The sequence below is a fragment of the Trachurus trachurus genome (genome assembly GCF_905171665.1).
Source record: "Trachurus trachurus genome assembly, chromosome: 4".
NCBI classification, from domain to species: Eukaryota; Metazoa; Chordata; class Actinopteri; order Carangiformes; family Carangidae; genus Trachurus; species Trachurus trachurus.
In genome coordinates this window covers 28,481,636-28,506,472 of record NC_139898.1, presented here as the reverse complement: position 1 = coordinate 28,506,472, position 24,837 = coordinate 28,481,636, and the positions used below count along the sequence as shown (strand labels likewise).

General features: G+C 40.9%; 2 protein-coding genes across 3 annotated transcripts in view; one reads left to right on the top strand and one right to left on the bottom strand.

Annotated features, from left to right (window-relative positions):
* The window catches only part of LOC310985199 (tetratricopeptide repeat protein 14-like), a 408,748-nt gene that overhangs the window by 382,160 nt on the left and 1,751 nt on the right, over positions 1-24,837 (top strand). Inside the window, exons 2-12 of one of the 2 annotated variants that reach the window (XM_083970712.1) lie at positions 11,576-11,919; positions 13,330-13,460; positions 17,583-17,782; positions 17,967-18,051; positions 19,252-19,381; positions 19,468-19,623; positions 21,155-21,226; positions 21,400-21,519; positions 22,614-22,736; positions 23,828-23,945; positions 24,647-24,756. In XM_083970712.1, the coding sequence (XP_083826838.1) occupies positions 11,786-11,919; positions 13,330-13,460; positions 17,583-17,782; positions 17,967-18,051; positions 19,252-19,381; positions 19,468-19,623; positions 21,155-21,226; positions 21,400-21,519; positions 22,614-22,736; positions 23,828-23,945; positions 24,647-24,756 (1,379 nt within the window). In that variant the 5' untranslated portion in view covers positions 11,576-11,785. Of the gene's footprint in view, positions 1-11,557; positions 11,920-13,329; positions 13,461-17,582; positions 17,783-17,966; positions 18,052-19,251; positions 19,382-19,467; positions 19,624-21,154; positions 21,227-21,399; positions 21,520-22,613; positions 22,737-23,827; positions 23,946-24,646; positions 24,757-24,837 lie in introns of those variants that run through there. The other variant, XM_083970711.1, reaches the window with a different exon arrangement.
* On the bottom strand, positions 1,784-7,250 carry LOC310985047 (leukocyte elastase inhibitor-like). The gene is made up of 7 exons (XM_083970482.1): positions 7,037-7,250; positions 5,771-5,973; positions 4,523-4,660; positions 4,290-4,407; positions 4,023-4,165; positions 3,156-3,308; positions 1,784-2,535 (listed from the first exon to the last, which is right to left on the bottom strand). The coding sequence occupies exons 2-7, from the start codon at positions 5,936-5,938 to the stop codon at positions 2,128-2,130; spliced, it is 1,128 nt and encodes a 375-aa protein (XP_083826608.1). The 5' UTR covers positions 5,939-5,973; positions 7,037-7,250; the 3' UTR covers positions 1,784-2,127.

Here is a 24,837-nt window from a genome sequence, read left to right as displayed (position 1 = left end):
ATGTAAATACTCCACATCCGGTCTTCAACCTTCAAAATAAAGGTCTATTAACGAATATTTCTTTGCACATGAATGAAACTAAATATTAATTTAATTTATATTTATAGATGATTTTAGTGATTTTAAAAAAAATGTTACAGATTTAGATTATTTTTGTTTATTTTGCGCTTGAGGAAATGTTGACATGTTTTTCATTAGATTTTATGGGTTTATAACAGAATCTAAAGAGATTGTAACATGGGTCATTCCGCCAAAAGAGTGCCATTTGCTCATTGTAACTCTTAAAAATTAAACTTCATTTTTCATTTCATTTCAGTATAGAATTTTTTAATATACACATTACTCATTCAAAATGAGTACTGGTCAATCCCAGGCTACTTTATTTAATTTATTGCTGCTTTTATCATTGCATTTTTGAAGAATGAGTAACAGCAATGAGGGTAACAGCAATGAGTTTTTAGCATAAAATCAGCAATTGTGTGAAATCCAGCCAAATAGCATCTATACTAATAGCTTGAGCACACAGAGCACATTCTTAGGATTTAACTGAATATTTTACTTTTGATATCAACAAACACTGTCTAGAGATAATTTAGGTAACAGGAATGAGTTTTAAGAGTGACCGACCCTGACATAGCTATATGTCAGGGTCATATATCATTCAATTTCAGGAAAAATAAATTACAAAATTTAATTTTGGTCTTCCCATGACTTTCAAAAGACCCAAATGATGTCACTTCCAGCAGAACATGTCACTGGTGGAAAGAAATGTGAGTTTTAATTTAAAAAATGTTATATAAGTGTAGATATAATATAAAGTCACACTAATATGCAAAAAAAAATTAGATTTTAGAAGGATTTTATTCATTATGCATTGTGGTAAACTATAGCGTTTGGCTCTGGGGACATGCAACAAAAGCTATGTTTCAGTGTTTTGAAAGCCTTTTTATAGTAATTAAAAATTGTATATCTTTAATTTCTACAGTGATTCATGTGTATGGTGCTTTGTTTATTAATCAAATGCAATTTATATTATAATATTACATGTTTTTATACATTTAATATGCTGGGGACAGAAATGGCACTCTTTTGGTGGAATCGCCCACATAGGCCTACTGTTGTGTATTATTTTTTAACTGACACTGCCCCTTAGTGGAGAGAAGGAGAGTTGGCACATTTAAAACACAAATTAAAAACTAAAAAGCCACTGTGGGTCAAAACACAAAGCATGAAATATTATAAAAGTGAACATTTTACCTTTCTAGGAGCTATTTACTCGTCTGTTTGAGTTTGGATTAATTTATTTGTCTTTTTTTAATACCCTCTTTTGTTAGTCTATAGTCTCTTTATAGTGTTGGCATGTCTAGCAAAGTTAGTTTGTTAAACTAGTATTTTGTTTAATAAAGGTATTGATTTAGGACCAGTATGCACTTATGTGGGCACATTGTTGTTTTAGCAGGGAGCATGATTTTCTTTCTTTTTTCGTGGATATATAAATCAGAGAAAGTGCAATGGCATTGTTTGGACATTTATTTATTTTTTTGCCTGTGTGCCACATGTGCATGCTACACCAGTGGCCTTTTGGTTGATTGAATGAATCAAAGCTTGTTTGTGGGGGGGGGGGGGGGGGGGGGGAACAACTTTTTAGGATCAATTTAGCAAATTAAGTTTTCTATATTCCATTTCAAGAGGCTTTGAGATAACTGATTTGACAAACTATGTGAAATCTTGACTCTCATCAAATGTTATTTTGTCTTCTGAGATTCTTGCTGACACTCAAACATAACAGGTGAATAGGATTTTATTTCATTTTACACACTGAAAACAGCAGGTGAAAAAGTCTAAAGCAACTGAACACATTTCATTGGAGTGCGCCACTTTACATTATCTATATGTTTTATATCTATGATATACTGTAAGTGGCTCATCCTTTAGACTACAGAGATCCCAATATCAAAACCAATATTACAATCCATTAATTAATCAAAAGTAATCAAACCTCTTCAGTAATTATAAGCTAAATCTACAATGTGCAAAAGAAGATATAAATACTTTCATTAGCAAAAACATCATAATCACAATTATATTTTCTTTAATTTGTGGTGGCCCGACATCCTCTGGTTCTGTCTACTGAGGAGACGAGAACCTGCCGAAGAAGAGGATGGACTTGGTCTTGTTGTGCCTGATGAAGAAGAGGAAGGGGTGGTCCGCCATGAAGTGCTCCTCCCTCAACATACAGAACGACACCATGCCGGCGGTGGCCGCGGCCGCCTCCGTGCCCTCCTCGTTCACCTCCACGAAGGTTTTGTGGGCCACCGTGGACAGGAAGAGTCCTCCTTCCCCGTTCATGTCGGACAGGTCAGCCTTTGCCGAGCAGAACACGTCCGTCATGCCCAGTTTGGCCAGAGGCTCGTTCAGCTCGTAGTCTTCCTCCAGCTTGAACTTCGGCAGGTGAACGATGACCTCTGAGTGGACGTCCATCATCTCCCTGTTGGTCCATTCATCCAGCCTCTCTAGGGTTAGCGCTTTCTCCACCTGCAACACGACACATACATGTTATTGACTATCTCAAACCCATGTTTATTAGGCAAGGCAGCTTTATTTATATAGTGGATTTCTTACCAAGGGGCAACTCAATGTGCTTTACATAAAAACATTTAAAGGGACAACGAGGAGTTTCTATTTGGTTATAAAAAAGTCTCACGTTAATGTGGATGAATCTACGCTACCCACACTTGTTATTGGGCCCATTTTCGATAAATATATCGTTTTGTCTCTATCGTTATTTTGTTATTATTAGTGGTGGCGAAAATGCTGGTCGAGCTGACCTGCGTTTCTTTACTTTCGGTTTCGTGGCGAGTCATGAGAACAACGCCGCCGAATCGCCGTTTATGGTCGGAACTACGACGGTATGTGATCGTCTTCCAACCTCTGACTTTAATTATTGATGAATGAAAACATGAGTCTGTCTTGCGCCGCTCAAAGAATTTCACGGTGCGCGGAGGCTCATAAATGTAGTGTGAAAACGCTTCACTTTTCCAAAACTCCTCGTTGTCCCTTTAACAGTAAGAATTGGGAACGGGGAAAAAAAACAACAACATAAAAACATTGCGATGTCACATTTGGATATAAAACGTTATCATCATCTCAACAACCTTAGAGAGTGACTTGTCTCCAGGCAACAGGATGAACATGCTGAGCTCCTCCTTCACATACGGCAGCTCCAGGATCTGGAGATCATGTTCGGGAATGTAGTTGTACGGCAGCTTCCTCATCTGGTGCATCATCTGGACCGGCTTGGTCTCGAGCTAACACACACAGGACACACAGACAAGTTATCAGGATGTCTGTTTTCAAGTAAAATTATGTTTTCTGTGTTTAAATTGGCCCATTGCCATAATCTCTATATTCATAGCAGTAGGTTCGTTACCTTTAATTGTCGGTGCAAGCTATTTTTAGAACGGCGGAGCAGAGCCGTGAGCTGCTCAGAGCTACGCTACGGAGGCTCATGGGATTTCTTGGTTTCCCTCATCAAACTCATCAAATACACAATCCAACAACTCCAAAACGCTCTGGTGGACAAGTTGTGACCTGCACATTCACCACGCTATGAGATAATAACAGAACGTTACGGGACAGAGTCGTTTTAGAGGTAAATTCAGAGACTGCTTGATGAAAAACTGTCCCTGAAGGCAACGCGCATCAGCAGTTTTACATGAATTTCCCTCTAAAACAACTCTGTCTCGTAACGTTCTGTTATTATCTCATAGCGTGGTGAATGTGCAGGTCACAACTTGTCCACAACAGCGTTTTGGAGTTGTTGGATTGTACATTTGATGAGCTTGATGAGGGAAACGTAGCGTAGCTCTGAGCAGCTCGCGGCTCTGCTCCGCCGTTCTACAAATAGCTTGCACCTTTAAATAAAGGTAACAAACCTACTCCTAAAACTATAGGGATTATGGCAATGGGCCAATTTACCAAAATGTTGAACCATCCCTTTAAATGTGAGCATTTGTTTTCACCTTGGTGACTTTAAAGTCCATCTCCTTGGTGTTTGCTTCATCAAAGCGATGCTTCCAGCTTCCCTTGAAGTAGATGGCGTTGACCAGAGCCAGTCTCGTCATCGAGTTGACTGTTCCTGGCTTCAGGAGATCTTTAATCTTATCTGGAAAAGAAGTAAAGACAATGCAACCACTGAACACAGACTCACAGAAGACAGTTGTAATGGTTTATCGCTGCACGAGCTGAACGAGTGAATTTCATGGTTCAGTTAAGATGTAAATGCTCACTCTCTGTCTGCTCCTCGACCCAGCTGTTGATCTCCCCTCGGCACGCCTCTGCAGCCCCGATGAAATCCACCGCCCTCAGGTCTGCCTGGTAGTGCTTCTGTGTGGCGTCGAGGAATTTCTGCGAGGAGAGAAGTGGAGAGGAGAGGAGAGGAGGCAGAGGAGGCGCGACGTCTCGTCAGTTCGGGTCATTGACTCGCTCATGTTCACCTATTACGCCTTCTGTGAAAACTCACCGTGAGGAAGTTGGCCGTCTTATCTCCGTAGAGACGGTTGGCTGTTTTCAGGATGTACGACGCAGACGGTGAGTTGACGTCGGCGTTCAGGGTCTCAAAGTCTGCGTGGACGCCCTCACCCGAGCCGAAGGACAGCGCCTGTTGTCGGAGGATGGAGTAACACACGACGTTAGAGGAAGAAGAAATTACAATAAATACACTAATTATCATATTACATTACTACGTCAGTCCGGTGTGATTCTTTCCCTCGTTATGCTGGAGGTTTACATCTGACTCCATTATGTTTACTGTAGTTGTAATGATTAGTTTGTAGTTTTAATGTATTTAATTTTTCATATGTGCCTGTACGTGCTCTCTATATACTATACAGGGTCATTCAAAAGTTTGGGCACCTCTGGTCAAAATTTCTGTTAATGTGGAAGTTGAAACGATCTCCAAAAAGCATAAAGTTAAACATGAAACACTCTTTTACAATATTTTAAGTAATATTAGTGTATTATTTTTGTTTTCAACAACTTTAGAGTGAAAAAGGGAAACAAAGTAGCAGCCTGCAAAAGAATGGGAAACCCAGGAGACTCGAGCTCTCAGATAACTTTGACCAAGGTGTCAGACAAGATATTTACACGCTGTGATTGTTTCCGAAGGGGGGACTAGGTACTATATGCAGGGGGCATAGTTAGTACCCAGTAGCTTCCAGTGGCTGCGCAAGATTTGCTGTGAGATGTTCTTCCATGTTTACATCATACATCCAATGGTTTACAACGAACAAACATCAAATTGATATTTTAACAACTTTTTCATGTGGCGGCTTCAGGACACTTGGGTCAGTACAGACGAGCAGTATGGAGGTATCTGGATGTTTCATAGTGTGTGAACTCTATCCGCACCATTTGTATAAATATGGCACATTTATAATATAGAAGTAGGGATTTCCCCAAACAGATGTCATGAAACCGCAGAAACTTGACCTGAATGTGGAACTACAGCCCTCTGGTTTTCAGAGAACAGGGCATACAGTACGTTGTTCCAGAGGAGTTTATTGAGGCCAAAGTGCAGCTGTGCCACACCTTTAGGTCTGTGCCTATTGTAGAGACACACCTGAACTTGAAGCGTTGAACTTGTTTTATGGCTACGGAAGCCCGGATGACTAGACTTCATTCTTTACAACTGGGCTACAAATCACACTAAAATGACACGGTGTCATGAATGGAGGAGGTGCTGCGTGCGTGTGCGACGCCGATGACTCACCTGTGCCATCTGAGCAGCCGTGTCTCCTTTGGCTCCCAGGTAAACCATGGCCAGAGCTGAGCTGATGCTGAACGGGGAGATGAACAGATTCCCCTTGGGGTTTGCTTGGCTCAGAGTCCGGAAAAGGTCCAAGGCAAAACTTGTGTTTGAGCTGCTGATGGCGGCCATGGCTGACTACGTGGTGTGGTTACTGCTTGGTTGTCCTGAGATTAATAAAAACAAAAAAAGCAAAACATTTGAAATCCCATGCATGTCAAAACAGACTTCAATCTAAACACAAATGAGCCCATGTAATGGTGTTTATATGAAAGAAAATGTCACATTAAACGCATCTCTTTGGGTCTTGTCAGTGCGATTACTGACGCCGGCGCAAATCTCACGAGATTTGGACGGACCAGGAAGAGGAGCTTCCGCTACAAACAAGCTTAAAATATATACTCATTTAATTTTTTTCGGAACAATTTCTCATGTTGGGGCTTCATTACAAGAGGGACATTACAGACGAGCACTATTTGGATGTTTTTTGGTATGTCTTTTTGGACAAAGAAAAGTGAGCTCCGTTCGCAACCGTCATATGGACACGCAGTGCTGCACGGACCCCCGCTGTAACTCAGAGAAGGCACGGAGGACTCTGAAACTTCTCCCAGCCCTTAGTGTGAGGGTGAGCAGATAATGAGTGAAATTTGAATTTTGGGTGAACTATCCCTTTAACTAACTGTAGTTGAGTTTCATCTCTGTAGCTGTCTTCACACAATTTATCAGCTGTTGAGTATCAAAAATGCAAACACAAACAAACATTGGGATAAAAAGCTTTGACACATACAACACAATCATTCACTACCTGCAAAAACCTAATGTGCGTAACATGTAGAGGAAAAAAAGGTAAATTTGAGTTTGCATCCGGTTTGCGTGAACATGCCATGACTCGGCAGTGAGGGGTCTCCACACAGGTCAGTAGCCTACCACCAGTACCAGTTCACCAGCTGGTTTCGTTAAATCCATTCATTTCAGTGAAGGGAGGCTACAGCCTAACACTGCACGGTGTTAGCAGATCACGTTGGTTTGTAAACACTTTCATTTAACGCGTTTTTTTTTTAAAGCACCGAGCGTCGTTTTGTGCAAAAACAGCGTCCAGGCGGTGGTCGACACCCGGAAATATAAACATCCACTACAAACCTGTACACGCCTTTAAACCTTACATAACACACACGCTGGTGAGAAATAACATCGTAGCCCATATTATATCAGAATAAATGATTTGTTTACCTGGTGTTCGTCCTGCTGCTGCGGCTCAACTGCACTGCTGAAACTGAAAGTTAGAAAACAGGCAGAGGCTGATAAGTGAAAGTAAAGAATAAAATAAAAAAATCCCTAAAACACCCGACAAAGTGGGACCTCTCGGTGTGTGTGTGTGTGAGAGAGAGACTGCGCTTCGGTAGTGATTTACCTCGTTTATACTGAGCACAGAGTGTGTGTGTGTTGGTGGGTGGGGACGCGTGACTGCGCGATAACTCAACGACAACAGAGAAAAAAACCTCCCATTATACTGAGGCCTTTAAAAAACATGCGTTTACACATTGTTTAACACAGGCCGGTGACATGATGACTTCATCATCATGCAAATGCAATGATGAGATTATTTCTGAGCTTGTCCACATCCCTCCTCCTCCTGTCCTGCAGGACCCCACCCATGTCCCATCAGCAGCACAGACCTTGACTAATACTCATAGTACACTGTAAAAACTCAACATCTTTCCAAGAATATTTGTCTTATTTCTTGTCCAAATGTCTCATTTCTAGTCAAAACTAATCTCTTTCCACTTAAAATAAGACGCATTACCTAAAAATTAACTTGTTTTTAGATCATTTTCACTTAAATTCACAATAAATAGAAAAATCTGCCAGTGAAAGTAAGTTTTTTGAGCTTGTAATAAGGAAGAAAAACTTGCTCCACTATCAGATTTTTTCTACTTATTCCAAGTGAAAATATGCTTGAAACAAGTAAAAAGTGTCTAAAAACAAGGTACTTTAAATATGATGTGTCTTATTTTAAGTATAATGAGATTTGTTTTGACTAGAAATTACATTTTGACTAGAAATAAGACAAATATTCTTGCTAAGATACTTGAGTTTTTGCAGTGTAATGCTGCATTAGCATCAAAACAAAGAAGGCTAAATAAAAAACGATAATACATACGTAGTCTAAGAAAAAAAAAGGAAAAGTTAGGGGGATGGGCCCACTTTAGTATTCTTTAAGGGGGCCCAGAATTCCTAGCAACGGCCCTGCTTATTCATGCCTTCTTATTTCCCTAAAAATGTTGTGCACATGGTAAATTGTCTCTCTACATAACCAGGTGCAGGAGAAATACATTTAATTTATTTTATGAAATGCCAATGGTTAAAAATTAAGGTTATAAGGACAGACTGTGGTTATGGTTTAACATTGTGTGATAGGTAGGCTACTACATAAATGAGGGTGAGAAAATAGTAAAAGTACACCGTGCAACAAAAATCTGATTTATAGAAATAATAGCGTAGATCAGCGGCGTTGATGATGTAGTCAGACAGTCAGTCAGACCCCCACCCTGAAATGAAATGTTGTCTCTGAAACAATGGAAGTTTTACCCCAGACTGGATTTAACCACTTTGTGTCTTTACACCCTTTGGTTATTAGTGATTTAATCAATTATCTTTGTTAGAGTTTTTACCATTTGATGACTGTCTCTAATCACTCTGAAGTGTCTCAGTGCAAAAAGCATAAAGGTGTAGGTGATTAATTGTCATATGAAAAGTCCCCCTGATGATCAAAGGTCTCCAGATGCGAATAGTGTCTCCATGCAAAGTCCTGATTGTTATGTGTATAATTATTATTATATAAGTTATTAGAAGTGTCTCTGTTCTGGTTGGATACTTAAGGGAAAGAGCAAGAACCTCACTTTGAGTTGATCTGCTTAGCAGAGCTCCCACACATCGAGTGTGTTGCATTATCTGTTTCTTAAGTATTGTTACTATAGTTTGTTCATTTTGTACATCACAATAAACTGGAATGTCAACCCTTCATTTCTAATATTGCCTTATTGAGATTTTGTTCTAAATAGTTAAGAATCTGTTATTGGATATTTATTTTATCTTTAGTTATATGTTAAGTTTCATTTGGTAACATTCATACCCTTAACCTGTGAGTTGAATAGAAAAGATTGAGTATCATGTCCTTTAACCATTGAGTTATATTGTATGACCTCTGAATATCTCAACCTCGGTGTCAGGGCTATTCTTCTATGTTAAGAAGGTCACTGAATAGTTTAAGTCTATATCTGCCATCCCTGAACTAAGTTAGCCTAAAAGATCTTAGTTATATGGTTAGTTTCACTGGACGCTATTCATACCCTTAACCTCTGAGTTGGACAGATAAGATTGAGTATCATGTTCTTATACCTCTGAATACTTCAACCCAGGCATCAGGGCTATTCTAGCGTTAAGAAGGTCACTGAGTGGTTTTAATAATCTATACCATCACTGAACTAAGACTGATTCCAGATTTCTTAACAATAGAATTAATTCTTAAAGTGTTTATATTGTAAATGAGTGATTCACTTTTAATTCCACCAATATTTAAGAGTAAAGTTATTTTTAAATGGAGTCAGAGTCAATAAACGAGTATTTACTTTACTTTATTTTGAAAACGTCATTTTAACACCGGAAAGACAAGACACGTATTGGGGAGATATTGTTTAATGTCTCTAGATATTTCCTCCCCTACAATGATTTCTGATAAAGAGAGAAATCATTTTCACCATAGGTTTATGAAATTAGCATTAATAAACTAGCTAACTAAGTACCAGGCAGACAGGTGCACTGGTAAATTAAATCATTAAAAAAAAAAAAAAATCCAGATGTGAATCACTGTGTCTGTTTGAGAATAATGTCACTTCAAATATCTCGTCAGTGTAGTTAACGTGGAGGAGTTGATAGCAGCCGTGGAAATGCTGCTGTTATTATGACTATTTCACTGAAGAAAAAAAAAGAAAAGGAGTATTTGGTTTTGAAGTGCTGAGGAATGTCATGTTTACTTTGTGCTTTTTTCCCCCTTATAAACAAAAGATTTTGCTCTAAACGGGAGCCTTCACTTCTGAGTCAAGTGGAAAAGAACCACCGGGTGTCTCTATATTAGAAAAACTCAAAGATAGATAGATAGATAGACTAGATCATTTTCCATTTTTAATCAAAACTATATTTTTGTCTCATTATTTCAGTATTTTTCAGAGTTGCAGATGTTTCCTGTGACCCCTTTAGACTGCTCACTTTGAGACGGTGAATGAACCTTAGCACAGAGACTCAGACACTGTGGGCTTGTGGGTATAAGAGCTGATAAATGGTTACTCAGTGGAACAGGTGTGTCCGTCCTGTTGCTATAATTTACAAAGCTGAGATTACGCCTTGTCTCCACCTGACAGACGGTAGAAGTGTAGCCTGGCAACTGTTCAACACAAGATAAAAATGTCTGATTCATTGGAAACCTTTGGACTCTGTTACATAACCACCGTCCTATAGCCTCAGTATCATATAATTCTTTACTTCAGACATATAGTCCATATGACAATCAAGGAAATTAAAAATAATTGGAGGAAGTACGTTACAGTCTTTAACTATAAGTTACCATCGCAAACCATACATATAGCCTAAATAAAATTAGGCTACTTGTAAAAGGGTCAAGCTAACATGCCATATTTTGGGAAGTTGAATGTTTTTTTGCTGTCTATCATTGGGGGAAAAAAATTATAATTGGAATTCCAATTATATTTTTTCATAATACACAATAAAGTTAATGCCATACTTTTTGGAGTTCCTGTATTTATATTCATATAAATACAGGAAATGGCATACTTTGGGATTTCCTGTATTTATAGCCTATTCATATGGAAATCCAAAAAGTATGGCATCAACTTCATTAAAGAGATTTCAATAGCCTATATGCTTGTTTTACAGTTAGTGTATTCTTGTTGAGCAGAGAATTTAATATGTCGTATGTTGTTCATTATTGTCTGTCCTGTCCTTTTTTTTTTTGTAATGATTTTGCCAGATGTTCCTCAAAAATCTGCCGTGACCCGGATTCGAACCGGGGTTGCTGCGGCCACAACGCAGAGTACTAACCACTATACGATCACGGCGAGCTATGCCTCGGCCTGGTGACGCACGTGCGACTGATTGTCACGATCGCATGGACCATATGGACAGAACATCAGCTCGAGCTCTTATTTTACTTTTCAAAACGGAGGTGAATGGAGATTAGATCTGTCCCACTATTATTTGTGTATTTGTGACAAAACACTTTAGGCTATAGCTACAGAAATACACGAAATTTATTTATTTTTTAATTCAAATGTTGGCCTTTTAAATTGACGACAGTGTTTATTTATGTATTCATTATTATGTTGTGGTGTTAGTTGTAGCCTACTGTCTGTCACTGCAAATCAAATTTTCCGTAGAGAGAATAAGCTCTGAACTGAACTGAACATAAATCTGTAAAAACGTAAAAACTAAACTAAACTAAACTAACTAAAAGAAAAGGAAAAAAAGAAGAGGGATCTCCCACAGATACATTACAAATCCCACAAATAAATACAAATCTTTATATTATATTACACTTAATATTTGTGAGCTGGTCTACCTTTCTTATATTTATTTCACCCGTGCACATGAGAATCAATGGTTCCGGGCGTGGAGCTTGTTTTCTCCGGACAGTTTCAGTGCAACACACTATCTCTGCTCCGTGGCTGCTAGCGACGCTGTTTGGGCTAAACTCAGGCTAAACTGAGTAAATATGAACCAGTTTCTGTGTGTTGTCTCACTGGGACCGGGTGGGGCTTTATGAGATGTGAAACTATCGAAACACTTAGACATTTTATGACGATAAGAATAGAAAAGAAAAGAAAAACAAAACATCCACTACTACCTGTTTGATAATGTGACCGCGGCGCTGCAGCAGCAGGAAGGAGCTCACTCAGCTCAGTCAGGATGGACAGAGACTTGTTGAGACAGTGTCTCACGTATCACGGAGAGTCGTTGTTCAACAAGCTGAAATGTGAACAGACGGAGAACCCAGACTTCCAGGCTGTGGTGTCCGACCTGTGCAAGGCCACGGGAGAAAGGTGAGACACGCAGTTACACCCTCTCCACCCTTCTTTAGCTCCACGTGTGGCTTTTATAGATCTTATAGAGATCCACTGAAGCTCCCACAGCTGTTTCATGAAGAAGATATTTACAATCTGCTGTGTTATGGTTATAACCCTGTGCAAAAACATTCACTGTTCCTACCAATCACATATCATATCAGCCTAAAAACTCATGCAAAATACATACAAACATACTCACGGTTCCTGGAAAATGGTTGACAATTTTTCCAGTCCAGGAAAATGAGAGGAGAAAAAAAAAACTAGACTAATGTCCTGGAAAATTATTTATCACATCGTGACGTCAGCTACCAGAGCTCTATTTGAGTTTTTCAGACCCCACCAAGGATTTTTTTTTTCTCCAAAGAAGTGACTAGTGAGAAAACTAGAGACTTGTTTGAGTTGATGAGTGTTTCTAGTATTTGATGGTTTTCTCTCCTGCAGTGTGGTTTAATGTTTGCTTTGTTCTCATTTGTTTGTCATAATTTCTAAGCATAGCCTATATAAGATATGGTTTCATACAGTAGATAAGTTAGAGCCATAGACTGCACATCTTTAAATCAGACTTCTGGGGATGAGAGAGGAATAAACATAGAAACAGACTGGTTCAGTGTACTAAATAAGGTACAACTGTCAAAAACATTTCTCCAAAGCATGAATGAGACGGGGGATGTATTAGTAGTAGTGTGTGGTGTAAAAACATGTCTGTCAGACTGTCTGTAGCAGCTAAAAATGTCCTGGAAAAGTTCTGGAAAATGATTTCAAGAAAATAGTGGGAATGATACTAAATCGAAATGTAACATACCAACCTATGGTTTGTATGTATATAATGTAGCTTGCATTGCAGTGTCCCTGTGTTTCCTTTTAGCAGCTACTCCTACACACTTGCACCACTTGTTTTGTTTACAACTGAATAAACTTGTCAACCCTGACATTGTTATTATGTGGTGAGCCACTGAAGTCCTCATATGCACAAATATATCTGGCCAATAAATCTGATTCTTATTATTGTATGAAGTGCTTCTATTTTAAGGTCTTTTGTAGATTAAAAATATCGTGCATCACCCCTCAGAGCTTTTGTTTGGTTTGTATTTATAGGTTTATGTAAGCTCCCTCACATAGAGAGGCTGCAGGCTGCAGCTGTAGTATTTCAGTGGTATCTCTCTGTGGGTTTTGAAAAGTCTCTTAGTAAATTCAGTTTTAACAAACAACTCTCAGTGAATTCAGTTTTAAAGTCTTAGTTTTCCCTACTATAATCATTAATGTTTCTTATCCGATTGCTTCTGCTTAAACTAGGTTGAAGCAGTTTTGAATTCGTCCGCTAAAACTTTGCCAAAAAGTTTTTTCTTTAAAGCTGTTGTTGAATATAGATTTTTCTTTTCCGTGCAGCAAGGGCGAAGAGCAGAGCAACCCCCTTGTGGAGCAGTTCATCGCCAGGAAAGCTGACATCCTGTTCTGTCCAGCATGGAGGACGGCCACTCTTCAAGACGAGGAGCACGAGCAGGAGGAGGACGCTGCAGGTCAGTGAGAGTTTGACCACCACAAGTCTGAAACCCCATCCATGTTTAACTGTCAAATGTTCAGAATATGATCTGTGACTGAAGATGATAATGTGTATCCACTCTCATCCACTTTTAGTAAACCTAGCATGAGCTTTTAAAGGGATAGTTCAACATTTTGGCAAATTGGCCTGTTGCCATAATCCCTATAGTCATAGCAGTAGGTTCGTTACCTTTAATTGTCGGTGCAAGCTATTTTTAGAACGGCAGAGCAGAGCCGCGAGCTGCTCAGAGCTACGCTACGGAGGCTCATGGGATTTCTTGGTTTCCCTCATCAAACTCATCAAATACACAATCCAACAACTCCAAAACACTTCAATAACTAAACGTTATGAGACAGAGTTGTTTTCAAGACAAATGCAGAGACTACTTGCTGAAAAACTGCCCCTGACGGGAACGCGCATCAGCGGTTTTGCATGTATTTACCTCGAAAACAACTCTGTCTCGTGATTTTCTGTTATTATCTCATAGCGTGGTGAATGTGCAGGTCACAACTTGTCCACGAGAGTGTTTTGGAGTTGTTGGATTGTGTAGTTGATGAGAGAAAACAAGAAATCCCATTTGCTCTGCTCCTCTGTTCTTAAAATAGCTTGCACCGACAATTAAAGGTAACAAATCAACTCCTAAAACTATAGGGATTATGGCAATGGGCCAATTTGCCAAAATGTTGGACTATCCCTTTAAATTCAGGCCTTTTCATGTGGACAAACTCTCAGAAGACGTAGAGACTGTGTGTGTGAGCAGGGATGCAAACAGCGCGCCGAAAAGCGAAACTCGCTTTTTTCATGACCAATTAGGTGACTTGTGTGAATCGTTCAGATCCGAAGAGTTTTTGTTTTTGGGAGGGGGGGGGGGGGGGGGTCTCAGCTGGGGTCAGTAAAATGTTTTTCTAACAGGCTGACAGTGACAATCACGTGAAACTGAGGCGAACTCATTCATGGTCGTCTCTGGTTATAGCACATTATATAGGCCTATATGTCCATTACACACTTTTAGGCCTTAAAATGTCTTAAATTTGTTGAATTATTGTGTTCAAGACTTAAATAAGACAGCTCTTAAATTTTCGTATGCCCACCATGGGCGAGCATTTCGCTCGCATTTGCCCCTAAAAAAAAAAAAACATGTGTGAACCAGGAAAATCACAAAAAAGAAAGAGCACAACCTGCGATTGGTCAAAAACTACAAATCCCACAATCCTCTGGCCTCAACAATAACAGTAGTTAGTGTAAGTAAGGGAGAGTGGAGCTGTAGGTGAAAAGAGGAAACAACACCACGTCTGGTCCTGTTCTATGTTGTTCGTTCACACCGTCACCGTTTATTCGTTACGTCCGCGGTGTAAAAGGCCGTGACGCAAAGACGCGATTAGGCGCGAGACGCGGTAGACGCGACTTTTTTTTTTTTGCGACGCTACACCCGATTGTTTTATGGCGACGGGACCTTCGCGTCTTCGTCCTTTTCATCGTGTTTGGTGGGAAGACCCAAAGGGGCTTCCCACTCAAACACGAGGAACGCTTTTTTTTCGCGCGAGCTTTTACGCGCAACCAAACGCGAGATACGCGAGATAAGCGAATTAGCGCTCGTTTTCACTCGTTTCAAAAAAAATTCACGAGCCCGCCTATTTTCACTACAACAATTTTTTTTTTTTTTTTTTCAAAGGAGGTTAAATCGAAAGCAACTGGACTTAGTTATTTACTTATTATAACTAAGTCCAGTTGCTTTCGATTTAACCTCCTTTGAAAAAAAAGTCTAGGAAGACGTTTCACCTCTCATCCAAGAGGCTTCATCAGTTCATGTAGCATCTGACCAGGCTGGGACTGGTCCAACTATCTGGTGTGGAGACTCAGTATAAGTCCAGTTGCTTTCGATTTAACCTCCTTTGAAATACTATGACCTGGACAAATGAGAATATGCACAGGCCTACAACAACATTTCTGCTCTCACCAACCATGGTTGAGGTCACAACGCTGCTGTAGCTGCTCTGGAAGTCCGAGACGTCTGAGGCCAAACGCCGCCGTCGCTTCTGATCCATGAGGCGAGTTCCGGGCTGATGAGCTACAGAGACTTTAGAGTCAAAGAGGAGCAGTGCGTCGCTGTGTCGGACTGTTTGGATTTAATGAAGAAGCTGCACAGAGTCAGGTGAGCAGAAGCTGCCCCCCCCCCCCCCCACACACACACCGTGGAGCCGCTGCTGTCTCACAGCCGCCACCGACCCCTAGAATAAAACACCACTAAGCCGTGGACGGTCGCTGCGTGGATAAAATGCTGACGACCAAAACAGCCGCCACCAGGTCACTGACTGGAGAGTTTTAAAGTAGGCACATGAACGCAGCTCAGACCGGCCGGTGCCTCAGCGCGGTGATCAGCAGGACGCTATAGCCTACCTAGTACCGGCCAGCTCAGTACAGAGGGGGGGGGGGGGGGGGGGTATATGAGACATGTCTCATATACTGTTATGAGACACATTATGCATCCCAACTGTCTTTTTTTTTTAGAGGATTTTTTTTTTTTTTTTTTACCAAGAATGCGCCCAAAAAAATCATGATCCAGGGGCCAAAATTCGAAACAAATATATATTTTTTTTAATCATAATTCTCATTATTCTCCTGATGTCGGTTTAATGTAAACAGATTGCGCTGATATGCGTCATGTGACAGCGGGGCAGAGCTGCAGCTGCTGTGCTGTGATGGACCTGATCAGACTGGTGGTGGTCCACAGTCAATCAGTCCCAGAGCCTTCCTATTCACCTCCAATGTAGACGCGACGTGCGCGCTCGTTACCCAAAGCGGCGCGTATCCGCGTGCATTCGGTGCGACGGCGCCGCCGTTTTCCCCCCCGTGCATGTCCGTTGCTGTGTCAGGCAGGTGTCTCCCACGGAGCTCTGCCCCGTTTCAGAGGTGAAGGAGAGACGTCGCCTCCGCGATGTAGAATGTGTTCAATTAAAGTGAAACTAACACATTATATCGGCCTATATGTCCATTACACACTGAATGGGATGTTAAATCCCATGTCTTTATTTCTTCAGTTTATTTTAATAGTAATAATTATGACTAACATTCAGTGAAGACCTAAAAATCAGTATCTCCAAAATTGAAATATTGCAATGGTTTTTATTTTTTTAAAGCATTTTTAATATAGAAATGTTGGCCTTCTGAAAACTGTCCATCTATATGCACTCAATACTTGGTTGGGGTTGAACTACTGGAAATAGACTTTTCTGTGATATTGTTAATGGTGAGCCCCCCCCCCCCCCCCCACGACAATTCCTCTCTTTTTTGGTCCTGACCCGTTTGCATCCCTGGTGAGTCAGTACGTTTACATGACACTTGAAAAAACCGAATTATTGCCTTAATCCGACTATAACTGGACAACTGAAGTGCATGTAAACACCTTAGTCCGACTGAAATCGGAGTTGAGAACTCCGATTAAGACACCCAGATAATGCGATTGGAATTCGATTTTCTCCGTCATGTATACACCTTAGTCGGAGTATAACTGGACAATGCGTGTGCGCATGCTCCACAACAGTAGAGACGGCACAAAGTGGAGCAGAGAAGCCGCCTGAATCCCGCAAAGTAAAGAAAAAAAACCAACAACAGCGCCGATTCAATGCATTTCACACAGCGCAACCAGTGTTTTATTAAAAAGAGAGAGAGAGAGAGAGAGAGAGAGAGAGAGAGAGAGAGAGAGAGAGAGAGAGAGAGAGAGAGAGAGAGAGAGAGAGAGGAAGCCCGTATCCTATTCTCAGCGCGTATCCAGCCCAGACTGGCGCGTCTGGTCAGGAACTGCAGTTGAGAATTTATTATTAAGCTTATAAGTTGTTTATATTCTTATTATATTATAGTTTTTACGAGGTGACAGAAAAATCAACAGGACAGGGGGCGTATTAACCCACTGAAACGACGGGTGACGCCGCATGAGGGGGCGGACCCCGTCAGTTATTCGATTTTCTCAGTTGCATGTATATTGAGACAAGGACAGAAGTCAGATTAGATGCCAAAATCGAATTTTGAGCATAGCTCGATTAAGCTCTGCATGTAAACGTACTGAGTGAGTCAGTTGTCTGTCTGTGTCTTGTCTCCCCAGAGCCCTATGCCATCATGCCACCGGCGGAGTTGTTCATGGACGTGTCGTACGAGGAGAGGAGATCCACGTTGTACAGGGACTTGGAGCGAGGCGACATCGTGGTGGGGAGGATCAACAACATCAGAGAATACGGCTTCTTCCTCACGCTGCTCTGCATGGCAGGAGGCCTGAAGAGGGACATAGAGGACCTGGAGCTGTCTGTAGGTTAACAAACTAAAAAAACAGTGAATGCACAACATAATCGTCTTGTTTCCTCTTCTCACCGTGACCAACAGCTGATATCCTCCTCCTGCTCCCCAGACATTTACAGACTCTGTTCTATTATAGTTTAATCTCTCCCCAAATTTCTTCTTTAACAAAATATGTTTTCTTCTTTACTTTCAGGCTTTATGTCACATCAAAGAAATCCCCTCCACTGGGAACCATGACGATCCTCTGTCCTACTACCAGACTGGGGACTTCATCAGAGGTTAGTAACAGCTCTGTACATAAGAGCACAATGCTAGAAAATGCAGCTCCCTCATTCATTCATTTATTTTTTTTCTTAAAATAAGGCACAATTTCAGTTTGTTCCTTCGTATGTAAATAACATAAACAAGTTAAAGGGATAATTCACCAATTTTCTACTCACCGTCATGCCAAGGAAGGGTTTGGAGAACTTTCAGAGTCATCAAAACGCTTTTGGAGTTCCAGGGGGGGGTCCGGCTGGCAGCGGATTTTCATATAATGGCGGTGGATAGAGTTCACTTTTGAATCGTCCAAAACACACACTATGAAACATCCAGATACCTCCATACTGCTCGTCTGTACTGACCCAAGTGTCCTGAAGCCGCCACATGAAAAAGTTGTTTGGAAAAAACTAATTTGCTCTCTGTTTTTAGCCTTGTTGTAGCAGCAGCTCCCACTGGTTTTTAGTCTTGCTGTAGCAGTAGCTCCCAATGGCTGTGTGAGATGCGTGAGATGTTCTTCCGTGTTTACATCATACATCCAATGGTTTACAATGACGAACCAATATCTCGCAGCAAATCTTGCGCATGCGCACAAACATCAACAGAGCCACTGGGAGCTACTGCTACAACAAGACTAAAAACAGAGAGATTATTTTTTTCCATACAACTTTTTCATGTGGCGGCTTCAGGACACTTGGGTCAGTACAGACGAGCAGTATGGAGGTATCTGGATGTTTCATAGTGTGTGTTTTGGACGATTCAAAAGTGAACTCTATCAGCCGCCATTATATGAAAATCCATTGCCAGCCGGACCCCCCTGGAACTCCTAAAGCGTTTTGATGACTCTGAAAGTTCTCCAAACCCTTCCTTGGCATGACGGTGAGTAGGAAATTGGTGAATTGTCAATTTTGGGTGAAGTATCCCAAAATTTTGGGGAAAAAAACATAATCACACATTTTCGAAAAGGAGTGAGAGAAAAAGCCGTGCTTATTGAATCCCACTCCTTTTCCCCAAATCATAAATAAATCGATCACTTGTCCAACTTCCTTCATTGCCCTTCATTCCAAGAGAAAATGAAAAATGCATGAGGTACTTCAGAGTTATGTGTTTGTACTTTATTTTGAAATGCTCCATGTTTCATTCAGACACACTGGACATACTATGACTGAAAAGAGCTGCAAAAAAAGTTGATTTCCTCTGTGTGGTTTATTTTTTTGCAGCTGGAGTCAAAGACATCGACCGCTACGAGGAGAAGATCACCGTGTCCCTGCACCCGGCCTCTCTCTCCCCCAGCTTACAGCACATCAAACTGGGAGTCGTCACCAGGGAGCAGCTGCCCGTGCACTACAGGTAACACCACACCACACACATAAGAAAAAACACTGGAGCGCTCTGGACAAAACCAAACTCTGACCGTCACCGTTCTCTCCTGTCAGCCGTAGCCTCCGTGCCGTCAGCGACTCCAGCGAGACGTACGAGTGTATACTGAAGAGTTGCCACGGCTACCACAACCCCTCTGTGGTGGAGCACCTGCTGGAGAAGGTGGGGATCAGCGACACCCACCCGCCCTCGATGATGAGAGGACTGCAGAGGTAAACAGCTCCTCATTTTAAACATCAACACAAAAATAAACCCAGAACAGAACAAAGAAGAAAGTCGTAGCAACATCAGAAGCCTCGTTTACATGTGCACTTCAGTGTTTACATGGACATGAAATAAATTGATCTGATTGAAACGTGCGTGTACATGCATCAAGCAATTAATCAGAATAAATTAGCAAGGGAGGACAGTGCATGCACATCCAAGACAGTGAGCAGGTGCAGGACGAAAAACAACAAGAAGGAAAAACAAACAGAATGTCCACACACTGCTATAATCAAGCTCCCAAAAATGTATTAGGACAACGTTTCGAAACGTTGTGGTTTTTTTCAATCTGAATAAATTCACAGTGACATGTGTAGTGAAGTTTTTCCGGTCATAACTGTTGAAAACAGTAGAAGAAGCTTTTCCTTCTGTAAACAAACGCTGTCAAATTGCTCCTTTGCTCGCAGCTCTCCCTACGTTTACCTTCTCTCTCATTAGTACGTGCCTGTTGCCTTCTCCGATCGAAATGGATCTATATCGTGTGCTGCAAACATTACTTTTTTTTTTCTAATTACATTCCTATACTTCTCCACCAGGGGATAGATGGATAGATGGATAGATAGATAGATAGATAGATAGATAGATAGATAGATAGATAGATAGATAGATAGATAGATAGATAGATAGATAGATAGATAGATAGATAGATAGATAGATAGATAGATAGATAGATGTCAAGTAAAATGAAACACACTCCTGTCCTTATCTTCACACCTCTCTTGCATTGTCCCCTTTCCCCTGTTGGAGGGTAAACATAACAAATAAACATATGAACAATGAACAAGTTTGTAGCCTGAACCAACGCGGTCAATAATCTACAATACACAGTGTGCAAACATTACTTTTGTTTCTGGTTGTCTCTTTAATTAAGCTGCAAGCACAGCAGTTTCTACTTCTCCTACGGTAGATGCGAGGGGGTCGGCTACAGCAGGACTCTCACATAACAGCAACATTTTATGCTGTTTACATGGATCTTGATGTGAAAATCGACCGGCATAAACCACCCATCCTGATTGGAAAGAAATTTCTTCCCTAAATTTTTAACTACTACTCGACGTGCTAACATGACGCAGTTTTATTCAGATCGGCATTTATTCCTATTACTTATTCCGATTGTGTCCATGTAAACCTAGTGAGTGATCAAACTAATCACCACAAGACAGATACAAGTTCAAATCGAATGTGTTTCACTGTTTGTCAAACACGTTTTTAATTCATATTTGAATCATTTTTATGTGAAAACAACAAGTTTTCTCCACATAATGTCAGTTACATACCATTAAACTTGGATATTTAACTGGATATTATCTATCATGTGAGATACACAGATGATTCTGGTGTCTGTACTTCCTGTTGCGTTATGATGAGAAACCAAAAACCTCTAAGTGTTTACGTGTCGACATGAGAAATATTCACCTTGTAGGAAGTAGATAGTTTTTCTTTTTAAGAGTCTTGAACCTGTGCTTCTTTTCTCTGCAGTAAACTGTTCCACGCGGAGGATTTTGCGTCTGCGATTCGGAAGAAGCAGTCGGCCTCCTGGGCCTTGAAGTGGTAACGCTCAACGTTTTCATTAGAGTGGTGCCGCTAACTGTGCCACTGATGAACTACATTTTTTAATTCACTCTCTCTCCCTCGTCCTGTCACTTGATTTTTTAGTTGATTTAAATGTAATATTTAATTTCAGTCCTCCATGTTTTTGTTTCTTTGTGTTTGTGTCTCTCCAGTGTCCGTGCAGGTGTAGGCCACTTCAAACATGGCCGCCACGTGGACGCCATGAACGAGTACAACAAGGCCCTGGAGATCGACACCAACAACGTAGAAGCTCTGGTGGCACGAGGAGCTCTGTGAGTCCAGTCTTAGCTTAAAACATCCAACCTACATTTTCTGATGTATTTTAAAGGGATATTTCAACATTTTGGCAAATTCGCCTATTGCCATAATCCCTATAGTCATAGCAGTAGGTTCAACTCTAAAATGCTCTGGTGGACAAGTTGTGACCTGCACATTGACCACGCTATGAAATAATAGCTGGGCTAATTATGTAACATTACGACACATGAAGCAAATACTCAGGACTACTTGCACTTTTGAAGTCACTCCGCCCAGCAGCCGCTTCTGGAATGTAGTTCTGGTTACACATTTGCCTCAAAAACAACTCTGTCTCGTAACGTTTTGTTATTATCTCATAGTGTGGTGAATGTGCACGTCACAACTTGTCCACCAGAGCGTTTTGGAGTTGTTGGATTGTGTATTTGATGAGTTTAATGAGGGAAACGTGGAAATACCGCACGCCACTGTCTTTCCCCCACCAATCTCAAAACAACATGCACCGACAATTAAAGGTAATGAACCTACTGCTATGACTATAGGGATTATGGCAATAGGCAAATTGATGAAATATCTCTTTAATTCATTATATATAACTATCATCTATGTTATTTTAATTATTAAACATTCATTGTATACGCACAAGATCTTCTACCTCATTTATAAAACTGAGAGAGAGAACGCCCTCGATACAGAGTGTGGGTTCATCATATGGAAAGAAAATATGAGGAACAATAATCTGAACAGTTCCTGTCAGGTTGAAACTTGGTTTGAAACTTATTTTGTACTTTATATTGATTTCCACACACAGATCAGTTAGAATATATAGTCTAACAGTCATGCGTGTTGATATCAGAGCTCAATGTCTAAGAGAAGAGAAAGGAAACTCATTTTTAGTAACATAATAAATGAATAATGCATAATGGTGCATATTTGTAAACACATTCATCATAATTGCCTGTTTTACTCCTTTAAACTGCAGCTTAGACTTTGTATTCCCTCTGTGTACATTAATAATATGTTGAATATCTTGTCAGTTTACTCAGTTTTACATAAATTAGTCTCATTGTCACTGATGTAGTTCTTCCTTTTTGTTTCCACCCCGGCTCAGGTACGCCAACAAAGGCAGCATCGTAAAGGCCATAACAGACTTTGAAGTGGCTCTGGAGAGTTGTCCAGATCACCGCAACGCCAAGAAGTACCTCTGCCAGACGCTGGTGGAGAGAGGACGACAGTAAGCGCGTTGTTCACTCTGTGTGTTCGACACCGTTAACGGTTCAGCTGAAGAGTTAAATGAGTCTTGACTGGAGCTCAGCTTCACGTCGAGTTCACAGCAGGTCAAGTTCAGAGGAGACAGGTGGTTTGTTTGCAGAATGAAAAGCAGAGAAGAGCGACAGGAATCACTTTATTGTTACTGGTTAAAAGGATACTGCGAAGGAGGCTCAACATAGCCAGGCTTTGTGTTCATGATGAGTTTACACAGTACTACGACGCTGGTTATCAACTTGGTTTGTTAAATCCGTCTCTCAGCTTTGTGCTCTGTGTACGTTCACGACTAAGGAGGCGTTTGGCATCATATGATTCTACTTCTACACAAAATGGAGCGACAACGGGCTGATTTCAGCCAAGAGCAGCAGGTTGTTTTAATGGAGAGAGTACAAGCGATACAAGATACGCGATCGCAGCCTGAAGCAACAATATTGCTGCAAATATGACAAGAGGAGGCTGCTCTTAATTTCTGACAGCTGAACATTGCACTGCTTTTAAATATGAAACTTTAACCATTTAAACAAAATAAACAACAGTCATTTTTAAATTGTGTTTTATATTGATTTGCAAGTGTGTTTTATTGAAAGCAGGCTGTGTGCGCATATGAAACTCAGTGGGTTTTTTTAGCTGCTGTACAAGCAAATCTCATATTCTCTCTGTACAAAGACATTTTTAAAGTAGACCTATTCAAGATTTGCGTTTGGGCAACACATATAACAGGTGAAACATTGGAAATAGTTTATTCTTGGCCACATCAAAGTGAAATTGCTGTATTAACTTTACCGATTATCCATCTGATTATCTGTCTTGCTGCTGGAGCGCACAACTTTTTTCAGTGGCCTCCATAGACTGTATAGAAAAGTAAAATATATATAGCCTAATATATAAAGAGCTCCTGACGCGAGTCGGCTCAACAGCTGCGGAGCGTATTCCCCCCACCTTTGTAGTACAGGAGATTCAACAGACTCAACATACCTCACAAACCCACTAAACTTGCTTCGCGGTACAGGCCTCATTAACTCAGAGGCCTTTGTGTGTTTGTGTTTGTGTTTGTAGGCTTCAAGAACAAGAGAAACTAGTCACAGCAGAGGGAATGTACAGGAGAGCTTTGTCTCTAGACGACTCCAACCCTGAGGCACAGGCGGCGCTGCACAAGATCACAGACGCTATACAGGTGAGTGGGCAACACACACACATTCTCACACACACACATACATAGATACACATACATATATACAAATAAAAGCAGGCAATGCAAACACATGAACATCACTGAGTGTTTTTGTTGCCAGGTTTATAAAAAAAACAGTTGAGATCGGCGTTTATCTCATGCTTCTTAGGACAGACACACTCCTGATGCTGTAGTGTGTAATACTGATCAAGTGTTTTGGTGTGTGTGTGTGTGTGTCTCCAACCCTGGGACTCTTAACCTTTGACCCTCCGACTCTCACGGCCTTGACGCCTGCCTTTCTGGGGATGAAAAAAACAACAAAACAAACAACGACGCTGTTTCCTGTGGACTGTGGGTGTGACGCTGCGTCTCTGGTCCAACACGGTAACGTTGAACAAATGCTGATTGTTTTTATCTGCACATCTCTCTCTGCACCTCCGTCCATCCTCCTGCTCTTGGACCATGACTCTTTTTCTCTGGTAAATATGTGACTCTGTTTATTCCTCCGTCATCCTGTCGCCTGTGGTTGTTGTCGACTGTGACCTTTTTCTTTAAACACTTCTCCAACAAATGACGAATAAATGGATGAATCTTTGTTTTATGCTCTCGGATCGTGGTGTGTGGTGTGTGGTATGTGTTTTTGGATTTTTGTCTCTGTGGGCTTTGTGACGCCTTTTACGTTGCCTCGTTCGGCGACTGTGAAGAAATCGATTCGCCTGCGAGAAGAAGCGCTGGCGAAGGAGCAGCAGGTGACGGCAAACAGCAGCCAGAGCAGCGCCCAGAAATTGCGTAAGATCTTAAAAGCGGAAAAGAGGTGAGTTGGCTGTGATGGCTTAAAGCTACGGCAGGTAAATATAGTCTACTGCTGGGAAAAGGCATGTAAAGCATCTTGTAG

Excerpts from the sequence above, each read along its gene's own strand:
- LOC310985047 (XM_083970482.1), bottom strand. The coding sequence starts at position 5,938 with ATGGCCGCCATCAGCAGCTCAAACACAAGTTTTGCCTTGGACCTTTTC. Across the intron at positions 4,166-4,289 it reads GGTCGAGGAGCAGACAGAGA|ATAAGATTAAAGATCTCCTG; the intron begins GTGAGCATTTAC and ends CTTCTTTTCCAG. Across the intron at positions 3,309-4,022 it reads TGGACTTTAAAGTCACCAAG|CTCGAGACCAAGCCGGTCCA; the intron begins GTGAAAACAAAT and ends TGTGTGTGTTAG.